The 19721-nt window shown below is 37.1% G+C and overlaps 4 protein-coding genes across 4 annotated transcripts; 2 read left to right on the top strand and 2 right to left on the bottom strand.

The window, feature by feature from the left end:
- The first annotated feature begins 9034 nt into the window (after positions 1-9034).
- Positions 9035-13252, top strand: LOC118274335 (uncharacterized). The gene has a single exon (XM_050693548.1). The coding sequence runs from the start codon at positions 9035-9037 to the stop codon at positions 13250-13252; it is 4218 nt and encodes a 1405-aa protein (XP_050549505.1).
- An 861-nt stretch (positions 13253-14113) lies between these two features.
- LOC118272646 (cuticle protein 16.5) lies at positions 14114-15196 on the bottom strand. The gene is made up of 2 exons (XM_035589266.2): positions 15032-15196; positions 14114-14558 (listed from the first exon to the last, which is right to left on the bottom strand). The coding sequence occupies exons 1-2, from the start codon at positions 15179-15181 to the stop codon at positions 14217-14219; spliced, it is 492 nt and encodes a 163-aa protein (XP_035445159.2). The 5' UTR covers positions 15182-15196; the 3' UTR covers positions 14114-14216.
- A 951-nt stretch (positions 15197-16147) lies between these two features.
- LOC118273865 (proline-rich protein 27-like) lies at positions 16148-16937 on the top strand. Its single transcript, XM_035591035.2, has 2 exons — positions 16148-16265; positions 16346-16937. Exons 1-2 carry the CDS (start codon positions 16248-16250, stop codon positions 16832-16834), a joined length of 507 nt encoding a protein of 168 aa, XP_035446928.2. The 5' UTR covers positions 16148-16247; the 3' UTR covers positions 16835-16937.
- Positions 16938-18373: 1436 nt separating this feature from the next.
- On the bottom strand, positions 18374-19392 carry LOC118273858 (uncharacterized). Its single transcript, XM_035591028.2, has 2 exons — positions 19229-19392; positions 18374-19144 (listed from the first exon to the last, which is right to left on the bottom strand). The coding sequence occupies exons 1-2, from the start codon at positions 19244-19246 to the stop codon at positions 18476-18478; spliced, it is 687 nt and encodes a 228-aa protein (XP_035446921.2). The 5' UTR covers positions 19247-19392; the 3' UTR covers positions 18374-18475.
- Positions 19393-19721: the final 329 nt, after the last annotated feature.

Here is a 19721-nt window from a genome sequence, read left to right as displayed (position 1 = left end):
CCAAATCCGTCTAACCCTACCCATAGCCTGGGCCTAGGTCATTCGTAGCTTACAACATAAAGTACAGACCGCAGAAAAGGGATCTATTAATTTCATTTAAAAACCAAATTTAAAACAACACAAAAAACATTAGTATGTACATCAATTTTTCGCCATTAAAGTTACACCTTAATTGTTAAAAGTCTTAGTACTTACCTAAATATTTCAGTAGACCTAACTGGATTAGGTATTTCGTAACGACCCTTTCAAATTAGTACTGGACAGTTACTTCCAGTCTGGTTTCATTATTATAACTGAACTTATTAGTAACATTGTCTGAATATTACGTCATCACAAAATAAATCAGATGCGAAACAGAGAATTGGTAACTAAATACGAAAGATTAGGTACTTTTCAAAATGAAAAAAGGATATGTCTAGGTATGGTTTTCATTGTAAGCTAATAATATGTATTTAAAAGCGTGTTTAAATATTATGGTATAGTATTAATTTTCAAATTGTGTAAGAGTTATAAATTTCAATTAAGTATCATTTGGATCGGCTGCCAATTGGATTTATGATTGTATTTATTTGTCGAGTGTAACAGAATTGAAAAGTTTAATAGTGATTTACGACCACATTTTATGGTTTTAGGTTTTATTAACATGTTACACGTTTGATTTAAAATTGATTGAGTAGTTATTTGATTTAGTTTTGACTATTTCTAGAAAAACCTTCAGGAAAGTTCTTTGATATTGAAATTGAAGTCAGTCAAACTTATTTATAGCTCTTAAGTATAGATAAAAATACTTATCATTACTTATTCGAAAGGATAAAGCTTAGTTCTATGCCATAATCTAAAGGAACTCAATGAGACAATGGAACGCCAATTCCTACGATTTTTACACACCTCTTTCGCTTCATCGACATTGTATTATAAATGCAAGAGGCATGCCTTAAAACTTTTATAGATATGCTTTTTTGTTACAGATCTGGTATTCCGAGAATTTCCTGTAGGTACTTTATACTTAGTTTGAAATCAATATCAGTAATGACGACAGTTCGCCATCTTACCCATTGTGAGTTTCTATGAACGTGACTTTTTAAGGTTTCACACTTGAAAACTAAAGCTGAATTCTAGGAAATTTAAATATAGATCTATTTACAAACGGAAAATAGAAGTGTTACTAGTTACTAGGAAAGGTATATCTGTCGTAGTTCACAGTCAGTTCTAGATAGGACTTCTATAAATTGAGTTCTAGATTGCTTTTCCATGGAAGTCTAACACTATTTTTACCTAACATTGCTTAGTCTAACATTGCATCGAGGTAAACGAGTAGATGGATCGCCTGATGGTAAGCGATTAGCGCTACCCATGGATACCCATAACACTAAAGAAGTTACAAGATGCGTTGTTGGCCTTTTCCCGTCTGTTGGAAAAAAGGCCTTTAATTGGAAGTAGTCCTAATCGTTATCTTTATTGCATATAGTAACAAAACAAACTTATTTAACAACAAGATCTTAACTAAAAATCACGGTTTACTCACATACATTAATGGAGAAAAGCTCTACTAGTTTTGAGTCACAGAAGGAATCTTCTTCATTAGCAACGTACGTTCTTCGTCCGACGTCTTTTCTCCATTAATTTACGTGAGTAAACCGTGATTTTTAGTTAATTTCGTATGTCTCACGATAGTTATTATAAAATTATTCAGCGATCTGTGTAAAAACACCATTAAAAATGATCACTTTAGTTGGTTCAAGTTAAATAAAGTATAAGTTAAATGTTATGGTTAAAATCTATCGATCTAACGGTACTTCGAACACTTGGTAGTTCAGTTAGATGTATTTTTAATTTGAAACGTACGTTATGTTCATACACTAGCAACGGTATAAGTAGTTTTGATACTCATTCATACTCGTATTTTCTTTGTTATTTTGTTTCTTTTTTATAATTTCACAATTAATTGTGGTTGGTTTCTTGAAAGCAATTGGTGTGTATGAAGTTTCGATTGATATTATTATGATGACTAGCTTTTCCACGCGGCTTCCATTTAAGAGGTTGGGGGAAGGTTTACAAAAAACTACTACAAATAGTAGTTTTCGAGTAACGCTCGAAAATGATCGACTAATGCCCGAAAGAGATCATGTACGCTCGAACCCGATCGATATCGCTCAATTGTTTTGAGGATGTTCGATTGTTTTTGAGGACACTTGATCATTTTGAGTAACGCTCGAAAGTGACCGGGTACGCTTGATTGTTTTAGACGACGATCGATTTATTTTTCGAGTAATGCTCGAAAATAATTAAAGACGAAGGTTGTAAGTGACAATCAAAGTATCAAGTTGTGTAGAGCGTACTACAAACTTAGTTAATATAGGTTGACTAAAATTTATTTGTCCATACATGAAAATTGCCTACTCGCTTGTTGAGCAAAGGAGGGCAGGGCGTTTTCAATGACACTGTTATATGGTCGGTCAGCTGACTCGTTATCATTTCATATCACCATGACAACGCTTAATTATCTCTTACAAGTATAGATAGTGTCAATTACCGCTGCCTACATGAGTTTCAAGTTAGGTTTTCGTTTTACTTGGGTTTAGTTGCAGTAATGAATTGTAAATCATATTTATGAATAACTTATGGTGTTTAGGGTAACAATAAACTACGTTATTAATGTCAGGTAAATTTTAGTTGTATAAATTTTCATCTATCATTTAGACTACTACTTACTAGATCAAACTTAAATGGACTCATGAAATAATATTTTTCAAAGACAAACCTAAGAACGTCCGTTTTTGTATTGTTCCGGAGTTGCGGACTACCTAGCGGGTTACCGGGGTTCCGATTCGAAAAGCAGGAGTAGGATGGGAGTGCTTTTTAGTCAATAAGAGTCTGACACTACTCGCCTCGTACAAGGCGGAAGAGATATTGGATGGTTTTCACCTCTTCAATTGAATGTCATCTATTGAATTGTGTTCTAGTTAACAGAGACTAATTTACAAAACAGAATATTTAAATAATAGATACGCTTCACCAAATAAAGAGAATATGTCGTTCATCAAACAGTTTATCAATTTGAGAAGCCTTTAATTATAAGATAACACATTTAAATTATACTTATCCGTATCATACTAATTAATTATATACTTTAAGAAATATTACAAGAACGTGTTGTTTATGTTAAAAACTAATAAAATATGATAGGAAGCTATAAAGGCTTGCCTACTTAGTTAATAACAGTTTGATATAATTATATATGTTAATTTTATTGCCCTCATATACTTAGGTTAAATAAATAAAAATAAACAAGGAAATGATGGTTAATTATAATAGAGATGTTTTCATTCAGCAACCTGCATTGAGGAAGCGTGGTGATTAAGATTCAAATTGAATTGGCTGTTGATGACGATGAAGACGATTCAGCAAAAATAATTCGTAATACAAAATAATGCTGGTCTATTGAACATGTAATTCTTAGTTCGATACCCATTTGGGGAAAGTCAATATAGATTTAAGTTTTTTACTGTATAATCCTTATATGTTACAAATTAAAACTACTAATTTGATCTGCCAATTATGGAATTGAAAAGTGTAATGTCATATCCATGTATGTATTTTGTTTGTCGCATTAACATAATATTAACTAATAAACAAGATACCATGACGCATTTAGACTGGTTAAATTTAATGCAGATAATTTACAAGTCCATATGAATTGTTACTCGCCTAGCTAGATAAATTAAGAGCTGCCTAAAACGAAAACAGGATTAGCGGGTTTTGTGAAGCGGAACTTTGAGCTATGAAAGGCAATACTGCATTTCAGACCCATTGAATTGGGTAGGAGTATAAATTGACGTTGTTGGGAATAGACTCAATTTAGTTAACTGCACTGTTAATAGACTGCCTCCAACGTGTAGCGAGTTTGATTCCCGCACGCAGCAACTGTTTGTGTGATCTACAGATTGTTGTTTCGGGTCTGGATGTCACGTGTATGTGAACTTGTAGGTTTGTTAATGCATCCACGTCACAGTGGAAAATCTTAGAGCGGGGAAAAAAAACCAGCAAATAGTGGATATTCTTAATTGGTAAAAATTGTCACATTACGCATGTATGTTCCTTCTATCTACTCTTTTGGTTTTGGAGTTAAAAAGCGTGGTGTCTTAATCTAGAAGATAAATAGGGTACATCTGTTATTGTATCTTAATACTAATATAAAATACAAACAAACATATCAAATGTAGCAGCCAGATAATTTATAGCTAACCCTGAGTTTTTTATCTAATAAATAAACAACATTTCGTAAAAACCGTGTCACTAGAGCTTTAATATCTACGTGAAGTCGCGATAATTGAAGACCTTACATACCGACTGCACATTTCTGACACTAGATCTGTTAACATTCTATGTCTGAGTTTGAATGATATTTTAATCCTCTTCATACAGGATGTCGAATCTTTTGATGTGTGACAGACTTCGATTGTCGTAAGGGCAAATATACGGGATTACAAGTTAAGCTGACTTGGATAGTTTAAAGTGTGGGAGAGCTATGCTTAAGTGTGGGGGAACCATGCTTAGGCACGAATGGGCCGGCTTGACCGGAGTGATACCACGGCCTCACAGAAAACCGACATGAAACAACGCTTGCGTTATGTTTCGTTGTGTGAGTGTGGTTACCGGAGGCCCAATTACCCTCCTTCCCAATCCCCAATTCCCCAACAACCTTAAATTCCTAACCTCCAAAAGGTCGGCAACGAAACACCAGAGGCGTTATAAGTGGTAACGCCTCTGGTGTTTCGGGTGTCTATGGGCGGCGGCGATTGCTTACCATCAGGTGATTCGTCAGCTCGTTTACCGGCTTATACAATAAAATACTATGGATACCCTATTCAAAGCCTTACATAAAACTTAAAAACGGTAAAATAATCCATCCTCTTTAGGTGTACTACTTTACATAGTATTAATGATATCATTCATTTGCGAAGAGGTAAAACAAGTTAGTTACAATAATGAATAAACTGAAGGATCAAGGTGGATCATTATTCAATTTGAATTGAAATAAAGACTTCATGCTAGAACAGTGCCAAAAATAGACCTAGTATAATAAGATGACTTTGAAAAGTTTTTGAATAGGCACACATGTGTATTAAGTGCATTTTCGAGTGAAGCGAATTGATATACTAGTTTCGCCTTGCAAGTCGTTTAAGATTTCATTGTAAGAGTATCGCGATTGTAACGTTAATTTGTATCAAGAATTAAGTATAAACAAATGCTCTGCCTTATATAGAATACAAGCTGTTGCCCGCGACTTTGCCCGCGTAGAACTTCTGGCAGAATTTGTGATTTTTTTAGTTAAAATGTTTTTCCAAAAAAAGGAGCCTCACTTACTTCTTAGTACATCAACTATCTGACAGTAAAAAGTCCTAAAGTCCCGTCAAAATCGATCGAGCCAATTCAAAGATTACCTGGTACAAACAGACAGACAAAAAATAAAAAAATATGTGTTTTGGGTGTATATACGCATACGCATGCAGTAAACAACGGCTATTTCTATACTATAATAGACAGTCCAATTTTATTCATTAGTCTAGATTACCTTTTGTCTCCAAAACTGGTATTTTTAGACAAAACAACAACATCAACAGACAAAAGTATGTGGATAAACTGAAAGTAATTTAGGAAAAACAAATGTTAATTGTTTTTATATGAAACTAAATATGAGTATGTTATGTTACTTATTTATTTTCGTATCTAACTTTAAAAGCGAAATATGAACGGAATGAACCAACAACATTACTATACTCAAGCTTAGTCCACATATATTTTTACAACGAGTTATTAAAGAACTGCACTTATTTACTATGTGCCACAATTGGTGTCTCAGCCTTGTAACTGTTGTAATTGAATCATATGACACATACGAGTACAACTGACTGTTATACAACTATAACGATATGAATAACATACTTAGAAATCTGTTATTACATTTAATTGCATTTTTTTTGTTAAAGCCCATACTTGAATTTAAACCTGTTGACACGTGTGATTGTGTATGATTTGTAACTTAGATATAATATTAGATAGGTATCTAGGTATACTTGATAAATATATAGGTAGATAAAAATTATAGGTTAAAAATTGTAGCTAATGTAATTAAATATCCTCGCTGGGTGTGACAGCTAGGTTTCCGATTTTATTCCAGGTATACTAAAGTATCCGGAGCTGGGTTACCGGAGTTCCGGCTCCGAGCAGGAATAGGAGCGGGGCGGTTTTTAGTCAGTAAGAGACTTAAACTCTCTCGCTTTAGCCAAGGCGGGAAAAGCGATTGGATGATTTTTCCACTAAAAAAAAGATGGTAAAGGTAAAACAAAGTTTTTTTTTAAGTTTTACAATTTTTAGTAACAGAGCAGATTCTAGAAATGGGCTAAATATATGATAATAGGCTTCTATAAAAGAATTGAAGTAAATACTGTATTGTATATACGCGTTTCTGCTTACCTCTTTGGAAATTAAAAGGTGTAACATATATATGTTTTGTTTGAGAAACCCTAAACGTAGGGATTCATTACAGAACTCAACGTTAAACCGACATTAGACTAAACAAAACAAGAATACATTTCTTGTAATTCAACGAAAATACTTTTTTCTTATAATTAGTTCCTACGTGATAATTATTTCTGTTTCGCGTCTAATTATAGAATCGCTCACTATTTAGGATCGTTTCGTCACAACAAGTTTGTTTTGTTATTCTGTTCTTGGAAGTTAAGAACAAAAGTCTCACCTCCAATGTATAAATAGATAGTTTTTTTTTTCTACTATGGCCACATATTTATCCGTTGAAAATGATTTGTCACAAAGTATATTTTTATGCATATGCCTGATACTAATTAATCGATCATCAATAATTAGAAATTATAAGCCCATGTTTCCTCACGATGTTTTCCTTCACCATTTGTCAGTGATGTCTAAATAATCTTAGAACTCGGAAAAAATCGAAAATATTTATATTGGTACTTGCCGTTGGTAAGTTTCGAACCCGCATTCTCATGCGTCAGAAGCTTGCATCTATAACCTTCGGGCTACCACGACACTCTAATAGTAGGAATGGGACCTAATTAACCAATATTATTAATCAGAATAAGAATCAACTATGTGAAAAAGTATGAAATCACTTAAATATCTAACCTAAGAATTAGTCTAATTTAACAATTATGAACTAAAACCTACTAAAACACGCCTCCGGCTGTAAACCATATCATTTAGTTAATATTAAGACCATTTATTAACGTGGTAAGTGGGTTTCAAGTAAACTGATAGCGATTATGTGTTGATACGTTGTGCCGGTTTTCTAGCAACAGGTGCGAATGCTGTAAATAAATAATTAACTCTAGACTTATCTCAGTATAAAGTTGTAGATAAGTGACACATAGAGCTATACACATACTAACCAGTTTATCATAGACTCGCTTTGTACGATCTTTTCTCACGTCCAACGGTCAGATTATACTGGTTTTGTATAACTTGATGTGTAGTACTCTTGTTACTAGAATTTCCGACATGTGTAGCTTGTTCTCTAGTAATACATGTTCACTATTTATGCTAATATATACAGAATTTAAATTGCAAAGTGCACTGAATTAGCAGTAAAAGGGAATAAGTGTTACTGTTGAGACGCATAGTGTCTATAATGAACCTACTTGTTTATTCATATTTAATACATACCTTATTTACGCTAAGCCCAGTTGTTAAATACACTTGCAGTCGAAACCACGTCTTTTCATTCAAAAACCCTAACAAACAAAGTGAACGCTATCACCATTAACATATGGTCCTTCGAGCCGAACGCAGCACCTACGGAGCAATAAACATCGAGCCGATCGAACAAAAGAATCGCATTCCACAGCGATAAGGATTTGCAGAAAAAACGTCTCGTCGTTATGGATAGTTATAACTACGTAATGAGCTATAAAGACGGACTCTAAACAAGTTTTTAAAAACAGTTTGATTTATATTGAGTGAAGTACATATTAAGTGAAATAAATATGAATACTACTAAAGAACAACAACAATATCTCGCTATATTGGAAGATGGTGCTAATTTACTTCGAAAAACGCAATCAAATTTGAAAAAGTGTCCAAAGGGAAGACTGACGAGAGGTTATCTAGAAGCACGTGTGAAGATTATTGACGAGTATTGGATGTCATTCAAGAATGCACATGATGGGTTGGTAAAGATAACACCTAAGGAACAAAAGGGGATTTTGCCATATTTTTTAAACGAAGAATTCTTTATATATGAGGAATTATACAGTTCATTACAAGGGGATTTAAAGGATATGCTTACGTCATTAGCGGACTCGTCGATGGATGTGAGAAACTCAAGTGGCATGAATGTAACATATACATCGCAAAATATAGTGCATTTACCGAAAATAGAATTGCCTAAATTTCATGGGAGTTATGAAAAATGGCCGACTTTCAAAGATTTGTTTATTTCTTTGGTGCATGAAAATAATAGCCTCAGTGACGTACAGAAGCTACACTATTTGAAGACAAGTGTGAGTGGAGAAGCTGAAGCCTTATTGTCCCATATTCAAGTGACATCGAGCAATTACGAAACGGCATGGAATGTTTTAACCAGAAGGTATGGTAACAGGCGGATCATTTTAAACTGTATCATGAAAAGACTATTTTACCAAAAGAAAATGACTTCGCAATCAGCCGCCCAGTTAAAGGGATTGTTGGATACAACTATCGAATGCTTAAATAACTTAGAAAACTTAAAAATAACCGCTGACTCTTGGGATCACGTTATAATATTTCTGCTCGTTCAGAAGTTTGACCCAGAGACACATAAGGGCTGGGAAGAGTATGCATATAAAGAAGACAGCGAAGCATTACCTACTTGGAGTGAATTAAGAAACTTCATGGAGTCCAAGTTCCGCACCTTGGAGTTAGTTACAGGCATTCCAGCTAATAATAATACAAAGGAAAGGCAAGTCAAAGAACGTTCCTATCATGTTGCCAACCCAAGTACAGAGAAGATATATGCATCATGTGTAAAGAAAATCATACGTTGTCTCACTGCAAGAAATTTGTTGAAATGAAATTAAGCGAGAGAACCGAATATGTCAAGAACAAACATTTATGTTTTAACTGTCTAGCACTAGGACACTCAGTGAAGAGATGTAAATTACCAGTGTCCTGTCAAAAATGTCACCGACGTCATCATTCTTTACTACATGAGACTAAGAATACAGAACCAACGGCTACACCGAGCACCTCACAACCGTTGGCTTCACAGCATGTAGTAGAAGAGAAGGAAGCAGTTCAAGTGAACACAGTGATCGCGTCACACCACACAAATAAACATGGGACAGCACTATTAGCGACTGCTGTAGTAGAAGCAACAAATGCAGAAGGTCAAGTTATTTCTCTACGCGCGCTGATTGACCAGGGTTCTCAAGCTACATTTATAAGCGAGAAAGCAACTCAATTATTGAAACTGAAGCGACAGCCAGTCAAAGGAAGTGTTTTAGGAGTGGGTTCTTTGAGAACAGAGCTAAAACACGTGGTACAGCTTAATATAAGATCACAATGGGACTATAAGTACAATTTACCGATTCAAGCCTACGTGATGTCTAAACAACTGACCACTAAGATACCCACCAAAACAATTGTCAAGCAACCATGGCCTCACATCGACGGGCTTAACTTGGCTGATCCGAGTTACTTAACACCTGGTTCTGTAGATCTGCTATTAGGAGTCAAGGTATACGCACAGATAATACAGCCAGATTTAATAAAGGGTCCACCAGGCACTCCAACTGCACAAAAAACAAACCTGGGTTGGATTATTTTCGGAGATATCGTTGAAAAACCACAAAACGATACTTACCTTGTGATGCATCATCAAATCGACGCCGACGAAATATTAAAATCAATATGGGAAATAGACATTGATAAAAACAGACATTTGACAAAGGAAGATAAGATTTGTGAGGACATCTACGAGAAAACAACAACAAGAAATTCGGAAGGAAGGTACATAGTCAAATTACCTTTTAAAACTTACAGTCCACAACTAAATGAAACAAGCACGAGTACAAGTTTACAGTCACCTGAAGGAAACACAAAGGTGATAGCCAAACAAAGATTCTTGCAACTGGAGCGGAAGTTTAGGAAATCATCTGACCTGAAAAAGGAATATACAAAGGTTATAAACGATTACATAGATCAAGGACACATGGAAAAGATACCTGAAGGAGAAAAAGAAAAAAGATCAGTATACTTACCTCACCACGCCGTAGTTCGTACTGACAAGGAGACCTCACGAACACGCGTCGTCTTTGATGCTTCCTGTAAAGGCACAAATAATATTTCACTAAATGAAGAATTATTAGTAGGTCCGCAGCTGCAAGATGATTTAAGATACCTTCTTATGAAATGGAGAATGAAGCGTGTCTGCTTCATGGCCGATATTAAACAGATGTATCGCCAAATATTGGTGACTCGTGAAGACGCAGAATTTCAAAGAGTTATCTGGAGACCTGATGAGAGCGAAGATTTCCACGAATACCGTTTGTTAAGGGTCACATTCGGCACAGCATCTGCACCGTACTTAGCTGTTAGAACACTCCATCAAACAGCCGATGATGAAGGAAAGGATGAACCACTCGCTGTACAATCCATTAAGGGTAATTTTTACATGGATGACTGGCTCGACGGTGCTGACGACACTGAAACTGCTATTTCACTAGCCAAAACTGTCACTAACATCCTACAAAAGGGCGGATTTCAACTCACAAAATGGTCATCAAACGATATAAACTTTATGAAATCTGTTGATGAAGAAAAGAGATCAACAAACGCACATATAGACATGAATCTTGATGGAAAAGTTAAAGCATTGGGCATTGTATGGAACCTAAAAACAGACACATTTCAGTACAATTTAACTTTCCCAACACCTGAAAATGCTTGTGTAACAAAACGAAGTATTTTATCTGATATACAAAGGCTTTTTGATCCACTTGGTTGGATTGCACCGAGCACAGTAATGGCAAAAATACTGTTACAAAAACTATGGCTCGAAAGGGTGAACTGGGATCAGAACGTAAGTGAAACATTACATGAAGAATGGAATCAGATAAGATCGGATTTTGTAAATGTGAACGATGTACAAGTGGACAGATGGCTTGGTACAACTAATATAAACAAAACTCATAGACAACTACATGGATTCAGTGACGCTTCGACACGAGCTTACGCAGCAGTAGTATACATAAGAACTGAAACAAATGGCAAGGTTGAACTAAAACTCATTGCTGCTAAAACAAGGGTTGCACCACTAAAAACTATATCCTTACCAAGACTAGAATTGTGTGGGGCATTATTACTTTCCAAGCTTATGAAACATATTAGTCTAGCAATGCAAATTCCACCTTCAGATATGTATGCATGGACGGATTCATCTATAGTTATAGCATGGCTATACGGTGATCCCAATCGATGGAAAACATTTGTTGCCAACCGCGTCGTCGAAATTGTAGAAAACCTAAACTACAAGCGCTGGTATCATGTAAAATCAAGCGATAATCCCGCAGACTTGGCCTCTCGAGGAATGTTGCTGTCCGAACTAACGAAATGTGGCTTGTGGTGGAGAGGACCACGTTGGTTATCTGAAAAGGAAATAAAATTTAGTAAACAGGAAGTTATTAAAACACAATTAGAAATGAAAAAACAGAAGATCATTACTCACCTCAGCACAGAAGATCAGGATAAATCTATAACTACACAATTTGAGAAGTTTAACGACTTACCAGAATTACTTAAAGTTGTATGTTACTGCAGAAGATTTTTAAACTACAAAGATAATAAGAACATAAATAAACAAATAACGACACAAGAATTAGAAGATGCTTTGACAATTTGTATAAAAAGAGTTCAAGAACTAGAATACACTGAAGAAATTGAAAGATTAAAAATAAACAAACAAGTAAAAAGAAGAAGTCCGTTGCGATCCCTCAACCCTTATCTTGATGATAAACATATCCTCAGGGTGGGCGGTCGCCTCAGACACGCAAACTTACCTGATGAAAGAAAACATCCAATCATTCTCGGAAATAAAAACACATTGTCGCGTCTGATTATAGCCGACGCACACCTTAAGACAATTCACGGAGGAATTCAACTGATGTTATGTTATCTTCGTTCAAAATATTGGATTTTAAAGGCAAAATCAATAGCTAAGAAACATATACACAAGTGCTTGATTTGCGCAAGACTTAATGCTACCGCCAGAGCTCAAATTATGGGAGACTTACCAAATGAGAGAGTAACTCCATCCAGACCATTCTTGAATAGTGGCGTGGACTTCGCAGGGCCCTTTCAGATTTTATTATCTAAGGGTAGAGGAAATAAAACAACAAAGGCCTACGTTTCGATTTTCATTTGTATGTCTACAAAGGCAATTCATATTGAGCTTGTAAGTGATCTTACTTCAGAAGCGTTTATCGGTGCTTATAGACGGTTTGTTGCCAGGAGAGGCAAATGTAGCCACCTGTGGAGTGATCAAGGCCGTAACTTCGTCGGAGCTGACAAAGAACTCCGGGATGCCTGGAAAGAAGCAAGCTTACAGTTCACTGGAGAAATTGCAGAGACACTAGCCACAGAGGGTACTCAATGGCATTTCATCCCCGCTTACAGTCCCTCTTTCGGTGGATTATGGGAGGCTGGTGTAAAATCTATAAAATACCACCTGAAAAGAATTGTGACAACTCACCTGACTTACGAAAAGATGACGACGATACTCTGCCAAGTGGAAGCCTGCTTGAATTCTCGTCCGCTTTGTCCCTTAAATGATTCTGATCCAGACAACATTAACCCACTTACTCCAGGACATTTTCTAGTTGGAGAGGCACCTATCGTTGTCCCATCACCGGATATGAAAGACATAAAGATGTCCAGCTTGTCTCGCTGGCAGCATACACAGAAACTGGTTCACGACTTCTGGCGGCGATGGCAAGATGAATACTTATCCAGATTGCAACAACGTCCCAAGTGGCATAAAAAAGAAGATGACTTTAAGATCGGAGATGTCGTCTTGATAAAAACCGATAACTTGCCACCTGGAAAATGGTACTTGGGACGAATCGTCGATAAACATCCCGGTCCGGATGGTCTAACGAGGGTGTATAGTGTCAAAAGTGGTAATTCTGTAACTAAAAGAACTGTAACAAAGTTATGTCCATTGCCTCTCGATGAAACCTAGTAAATTTTCAATATTGTAGAGAAACTTAATTAATATTCTTGTTTGCTGATTTACATTGCTTAAAATTGAGATTGATTTACATTGCTTAGAAATACAGTAGGTACTTATGTACTTATTAATTGTTGATAGATTTTATGCATGCTAAATATTAATATCACAGACCCCCCACCTACAGATTTATATAAACTTTTAGTGACTGTGTCAATCATTTAGTTATTTATAACTTATATTATATAATTTTTCTTTCTTAAAAGACCTACAGGTCTTTTGGTGGGCGGTATGTTGAGACGCATAGTGTCTATAATGAACCTACTTGGTTATCCGTATTTAATAGATACTTGTACTTACGCTAAGTTCAGTTGTTAAATACACTCTTGCAGTCGAAACAACAACATTTTCTTTCAAAAAATCCCAACGAACAAAAGTGAACGCTATCACTATTAACAGTTACGTTTTGATATTTATAGTATACTTCATATAAAATATTGTTAATTTGTATCGGTAATAGTTACACAAATTTCTATTTAACACTGAAAGTAATATTTTAGTACCTTTTTATGTAACCAGGTTCGTTTCAATCGTATGTAAGTTTTCTTGTTTCCATAAACATGCCGTAAGTTTGTGTATAAAGTGAGAAAGTCAGTAGACAAAGCATATGTATTAAACCATGCACTAAAGTTCGCTTTTTAAAGAATCCTAGTAGAGATTTAATTTGAATAAGTGTTAAGAAAACAGATTTCAACAACAACAGCATAGAAATTCTGCCGACTTTCAAATTTGATGGACAATAATAGGTACCTACTTACGTAAGGTTCAAGTAATCGAAAATAGTTTTTTTAGTCGTGAAAATAAAATACCAAGTATGTATAAATTCGTATATCAACAAAATACATAATCGATATAACTAGGAAGCATTACATTATAATCTGAGCAAGTCACTAGGCAATGATATCACCAAATTCGTTTATAGGATGTATGGGGATGATAGGTATCTGGCGAAGTAGGGTGACGCTGGTGCGACGAGGGGAGCGGCGGGGGCAGCGACTAGGGGAGCAGCAGCGGGGGCAGCCACGTAGGGGGCAGCAGCGGGGGCAGCGACGTAGGGGGCAGCGGCGTAGGGGGCGGCGGCGACGTAGGGGGCTGTGACGACTGGGGCAGCCACGGCGTGGTTCACGGCATGAGCCGAGTAAGAGCTGGCGTAAGGAGCCACAACCGCAGCAGAAGCTACAGGTGCTACTGGCGCAACCAACGCAGCCGGGGCGATAGCTCCAGCATTCGCAGCGGCTACAGCGAGGGCGAATACAACCTGCACAAACAATCCACCAAGTTATATCACAATCCTAGTGTTAGCGTAAAGGTGACTTGAATTCAAAATGAATAATTAAATACAATTGTGATTCGACTTTCTATCGATAAAGTTAAGTGCAATTCAATCCACATTCTGAGGATTTCTGCTAATATTCCAATTTCTAACGACACATTGAATTGGATTTAACTATTTGAATACTGTTTTTGAAGATTGTGACCTATTTTCTTGTCTAACATGGTAATCCATGTGACTTGCTGACATTTATAAAAGCATCATGGGCAGCAATGTGACTGGAGTTATATTCAGTACATATTCATTTGAATTATTTACTCTTATGTTATACTTAACAAACTTGAAAAAAATCACTGTTTTGCACAGATTTTATAAATAATTCTAGAACTGGGAAACGGGTTTGAACGGAGAACGCACTAAATCCAAGAAACCAAGGAAGTTTCAAAGAAAACACTCACAACGAATTTGGCGATCATTTTGCTTGGGTGGTGTGACTGCTCACAAGTGATTACACTGAAAAATCCGATGGACTGTGCCGTCTCCAGGGCATCGTCACGTTTTATACCACTGCTGGTTTCATTGAGCAATACTGTGGACGAACAACGCATGTGTGGCTAAATAATGCGTAGGACATCGTTGCTGGCTCGCGGTTGATTTTTGACCCAGACACGATCGACGGTCCGAGCATTCTAATTTGAACTCTGTGCACACCAATTTCACTGTTCGTTATATAATTGTCAAAAGGGAAATTCATTGGAACAATAAGTGCACATTGGTGTTTGATATAAAGTTGCTTGTAAGGCGAAATCTAACTTGTTATGAATGAATATGTCAAGAATTAAGAAGTGGGTCAGGGTGGCTTAGAAAGATCTAGACTCTTAGATAGTGGCATTGTGCAGTCCGTATATACAATGGCTTGCAATGTAAAGTAGACGACTTTCTTTAGATTAAGATAAAATAACCACATGCGTGTTCTTATTTTCAACAGAAAACGTTCATTACAATTCTTCTTTCCATTGTTCTGTTTCCTTTACCTCTAGTTTAGTTTCCTTCAGTAACCATTTGCTTAGCATCAGCAACTGTATAGTCATTGACTTTAGGTGTATCTTTGTCATAATTTTGTCAATAATTTCCGCAATCATGAGTACAGCTACGGATCATGTAATCCTCATTTGTGACTAGCATACTAATTACCAACCCATGTTTGTGATGGTAGCCATAGGTAAGTTACACACAATATTGTCAACGCAATGACTGACTCATTGGTGTTTTCTAAGAAACATAGTTTACTTATGATAAAGATAGGGTTTTTGTTACATGCCAAAATCTTTCTTTTTTATTTAGTAGGTATTTTGAATGCCGTTTGGACTTTTAATGGTCGTTCCATTTGCATTGAATCAACAGTGGATTGTTAGTTCACACTCGTACATGTCTTGCTGCAGAAATTGCACGCAAAGAAAAAAGTTTCACAACGGAATGTTTCCCAATGTGCTCCATTTCTCCGCGCACGCCTCCGCGAATCCCAATTGACCGGCCGCAATACGTCAAATGTTTATTTTGTCGAACGACATCTGAATCACAATATACAAGGTATAAAAAGCCAATACTTTTTCTTGATAGTCACACTTCACATCCTCTTTTCGTTAAGGAAGGTCCACTAAAAAACCACGCAAGATGTTCTCTTTCAAATCTGTAAGTATAATAACAATATTTTCCCTTTTTCAAAATGGCATAAACATTCATAACTGATTTTAATAAATTTTCAATTACAGATCGTACTGATCGCTGCGGCTTTCACCATCGGAGCAGAATGCAGTGTAGGCGTGCCAGCGGTGGCAGCTGCAGCCCTAGCGGCTCCTGCGGCAGTGGGTTATGCACACGCTGTACCTCAGAACATCCCACCTTACGCTGCGCAGGTCAACGTAGTTAGCAAGTCACTCGCTGCTCCTCTAGTCGCCGCGCCATTCGCCGCTGCTCCTCTGGCTGCCGCTCCTCTTGCTGCTGCTCCTCTTGCCGCTGCTCCTTACGTCGCTGGTCCCTACGCCGCCGCACCTCTAGCTGCACCGTACGCTGCCGCACCTTACGCCGCTGCTTATGGCGCTGCTCCTTACGCCGCAGCTCCCTACTTCGCCGGCCCTGGACCAGTGGTTCCCGCGCCATTAGCTGGTCCTGCACCATATGCCGCCCCCTTCCCCTACGCTGCAGGTGCTCCGTTGGTGCGCGCCAGTCCTTTCGGCTACGCCCCAGCGTACGTGCGATAGATTAGAAAAGAATACTTGACTGACCTTCCTTCTATTAAGACTTGTATCAAAGATTAGGCTACTTTTTATACTTTTTTGTAAAATAAACAATTTAAAAAAATAAGTTTGTATTTTAATAAGGAAATTATGGTAACGATGGAGAGATTCTCAGTCTACATAATAAGACTTTAACATCTGAATCAATCTTGTAAAGTGATTTGAGATAGACCATGATTGGTGCTTTCAATATCGAAGGTATGATAAAGATATTTTTTATTGTTTTGATTTAACCATCTTTACAAAACAAACATACTGGAATATTTTACGGATCATTGTCCTATCGGAGATGGATATGGTGGAACGGCTCGATCAAAGCAGTGGCGATGTTATATCAATGAATTAAATCGGGACTACCCTCTTCAACCGTTAGACAAAGCTCCTGTCAACGTGATAAAATAATCTTCGTAGAGTAGTTTCAAGATGACCCCCAGTTTGGTCGGATATTGAACTCGCTTTATATGGATCAGGCAGACTAGCTATATAGACTCCAAATAGTGTGAGAGATCGGTCACTGTGTTTTAATAGGTAAGAAAAATATTTGTAATACATACACGCAAAACCATTAAAAAGAATATGTTAACAATAATAATATGATAATTTGCTTAATTCTTAGATATGTTCAACTAAATTTCACAGTGTTTTGTACTGGATATATAGGATTGTTTATACTCGTAAAAGGCGCTTAAATCTTGACAATTGGTGAAGTGTACAGTGGTTATGGTGGGTTCCAGTATCTCCAGTCTTGTTTATTGTCACGTCTGAGTAATTTTACTGAATTTGAGCTGAACGTTATTTCTTATCTTTGTAAGTATTTAAAATATTTTGTTCTAACTTCTGCCAGAGGTTTCGCCCGAATTTTCGTGGGATAAAAAGGATCCTTTGTGTTATTCCAGACAATAATCTAGCCCTGTTCCAAATTTCATCCAGATACCTTCAGCCGTTTTGATGTGATTGACGTCACAAATAAACAACTTAAAAACATTCGCATTTATAATATTTGTAAGATCTATACCGTAACATTCGGTATTTCAAGAATATGTAAGGTCTGTCGATCCGGGGATCTTACTTTATGAATATAGTACATATGACCAATCTTGTGATTTACATTGTCAACGTTGACACACTGTTTCTTGACAACGCAAGTTAAGAAAATAAAAGGCATTTAAATATGCCTCGTGCCAATAAGAACCTTTATAAAATGAGATCATCCAGAGAAAATGCAATTAATTCAAATTATTGCATTTCCTTTTCATTCTTACTATTGTTTCACTAAGCAATGTTTACACTAAGCAGTCTTGGCTTAAATTCAAACATGCCAATGTAGAAACTAAGATATTCAATTAGTTTTGAATGCATAAAGATATACTTGATATAGTTTTTATTTCATTACTGGTCAGATCATCCCATCACATGTGAGTGTATTAGTTCTGTAGTTCACTTTGATCGTTATAGATGAAATAGTCAGGAATAGATGACAGGAGTTAAGTAAATCAAAGTACATTTATATTTGCATAATTTAATTACAAAATTTGGTATCAAAAAACCTATAACTAAGTTTTAACTAGATAACAATGACACTATAACACTTAAATAAGACTAGATTCATTTCCACGCAAACTGTTTGAGGATGGGCGCTGGGCCGTATGGTACGGGACCATAAGGAGATATGCTGATAGGAGCCCTAGCTACGGGCACGGGAGCGGGGGCGAAAGCTGGCGCAAACAATGGAGCAGGCTGAGGTACTGCCACTGGCCTTACAATAGGTGAGAATTGCGCTGCTGGCAACGCAGGTACGGCACGAGCGAAGACTGGTGCCGGTGCAAAAGCTGGAGCTATTCTTGGATACACTGGCGCTGGGAATACAGGTGCAGGTGCTGGGAATACCGGGGCTGGTGCCGGTAAAACGGGAGCCGGCGCTGCAAAAACTGGAGCTGGGGGTGGCGCGGGGAACACTGGGGCGGGCGCTGCGAATACTGGAGCTGGAGCGGGCGCTGAGAATACTGGAGCAGGCGCGGGGAAAACTGGAGCAGGAGCTGGGAACACTGGGGCAGGCGCTGGCAACACAGGTGCAGGAGCTGCAAACACTGGCGCCCGCGCTACTACTGGAGGTGCCACTGCCACAGGAGCGGCCACTGCATGTATTGACCTCGCTCCATTCGGGAAGTTGTAGAATGGAGCGTAACGAACTACTGACAATTGTTTGAAGAGAGGAGCGATGTGTCCGACGCCACTAGCATTACAGCTAGCTATAAGGGCGAGCGCAGAAATGACCTGAAAAGGAAATTGACAATAATTAGTAAATTGAATCAACTTACGCAAGAAATATGATTATATTCCCAATTTATCAACACTTACTAATCTTACGAAGGACATTTTAATTTGATAATAGAACTCGGTCAGTCGAGTGTCAACGATGAAGTGTATCGATGAATGTGTTACATGTCGTTATATAGTTCATACTGTTGCAAGCATTACGTCTATGTTGGTAGCAGTCGGTTTCACTTTCCTTAGGCAGGACTCGCGCATGCTCAATTAGGTGACGAATGGACACCATTGGTTACCGAATATGTCGAGGCAGTAGCCATTAGTGGGAATATTATATAACTGCAACTATTTCATGGACGCCTAAGTACCCTTTCGGGCCAAATGTTGGGGTTATTTTAATTACATTTGGCCTTGTGGTGCAAAATTTGCAGAATATTTAATTAGGTCTCAAATTTATGTTTTAACTTTCTTATGGTGTTTTTGACTTCGAATAAATGCAAGTTGGATGAAGGCACGGCCTGACTATTTTGATTTTATTTCCTTAAATAATACGATTAAACTAATCAAGTAATATACATGAATG

Source organism: Spodoptera frugiperda, chromosome 4, assembly GCF_023101765.2.
Source record: "Spodoptera frugiperda isolate SF20-4 chromosome 4, AGI-APGP_CSIRO_Sfru_2.0, whole genome shotgun sequence".
In the NCBI taxonomy this organism is placed as follows: Eukaryota; Metazoa; Arthropoda; class Insecta; order Lepidoptera; family Noctuidae; genus Spodoptera; species Spodoptera frugiperda.
This window is presented reverse-complemented; position numbering and strand designations above follow the sequence as displayed.

Excerpts from the sequence above, each read along its gene's own strand:
- LOC118274335 (XM_050693548.1), top strand. The coding sequence starts at position 9,035 with ATGTGTAAAGAAAATCATACGTTGTCTCACTGCAAGAAATTTGTTGAA.
- LOC118272646 (XM_035589266.2), bottom strand. The coding sequence starts at position 15,181 with ATGCGTTGTTCGTCCACAGTATTGCTCAATGAAACCAGCAGTGGTATA. Across the intron at positions 14,559-15,031 it reads AAATGATCGCCAAATTCGTT|GTTGTATTCGCCCTCGCTGT; the intron begins GTGAGTGTTTTC and ends TTGTTTGTGCAG.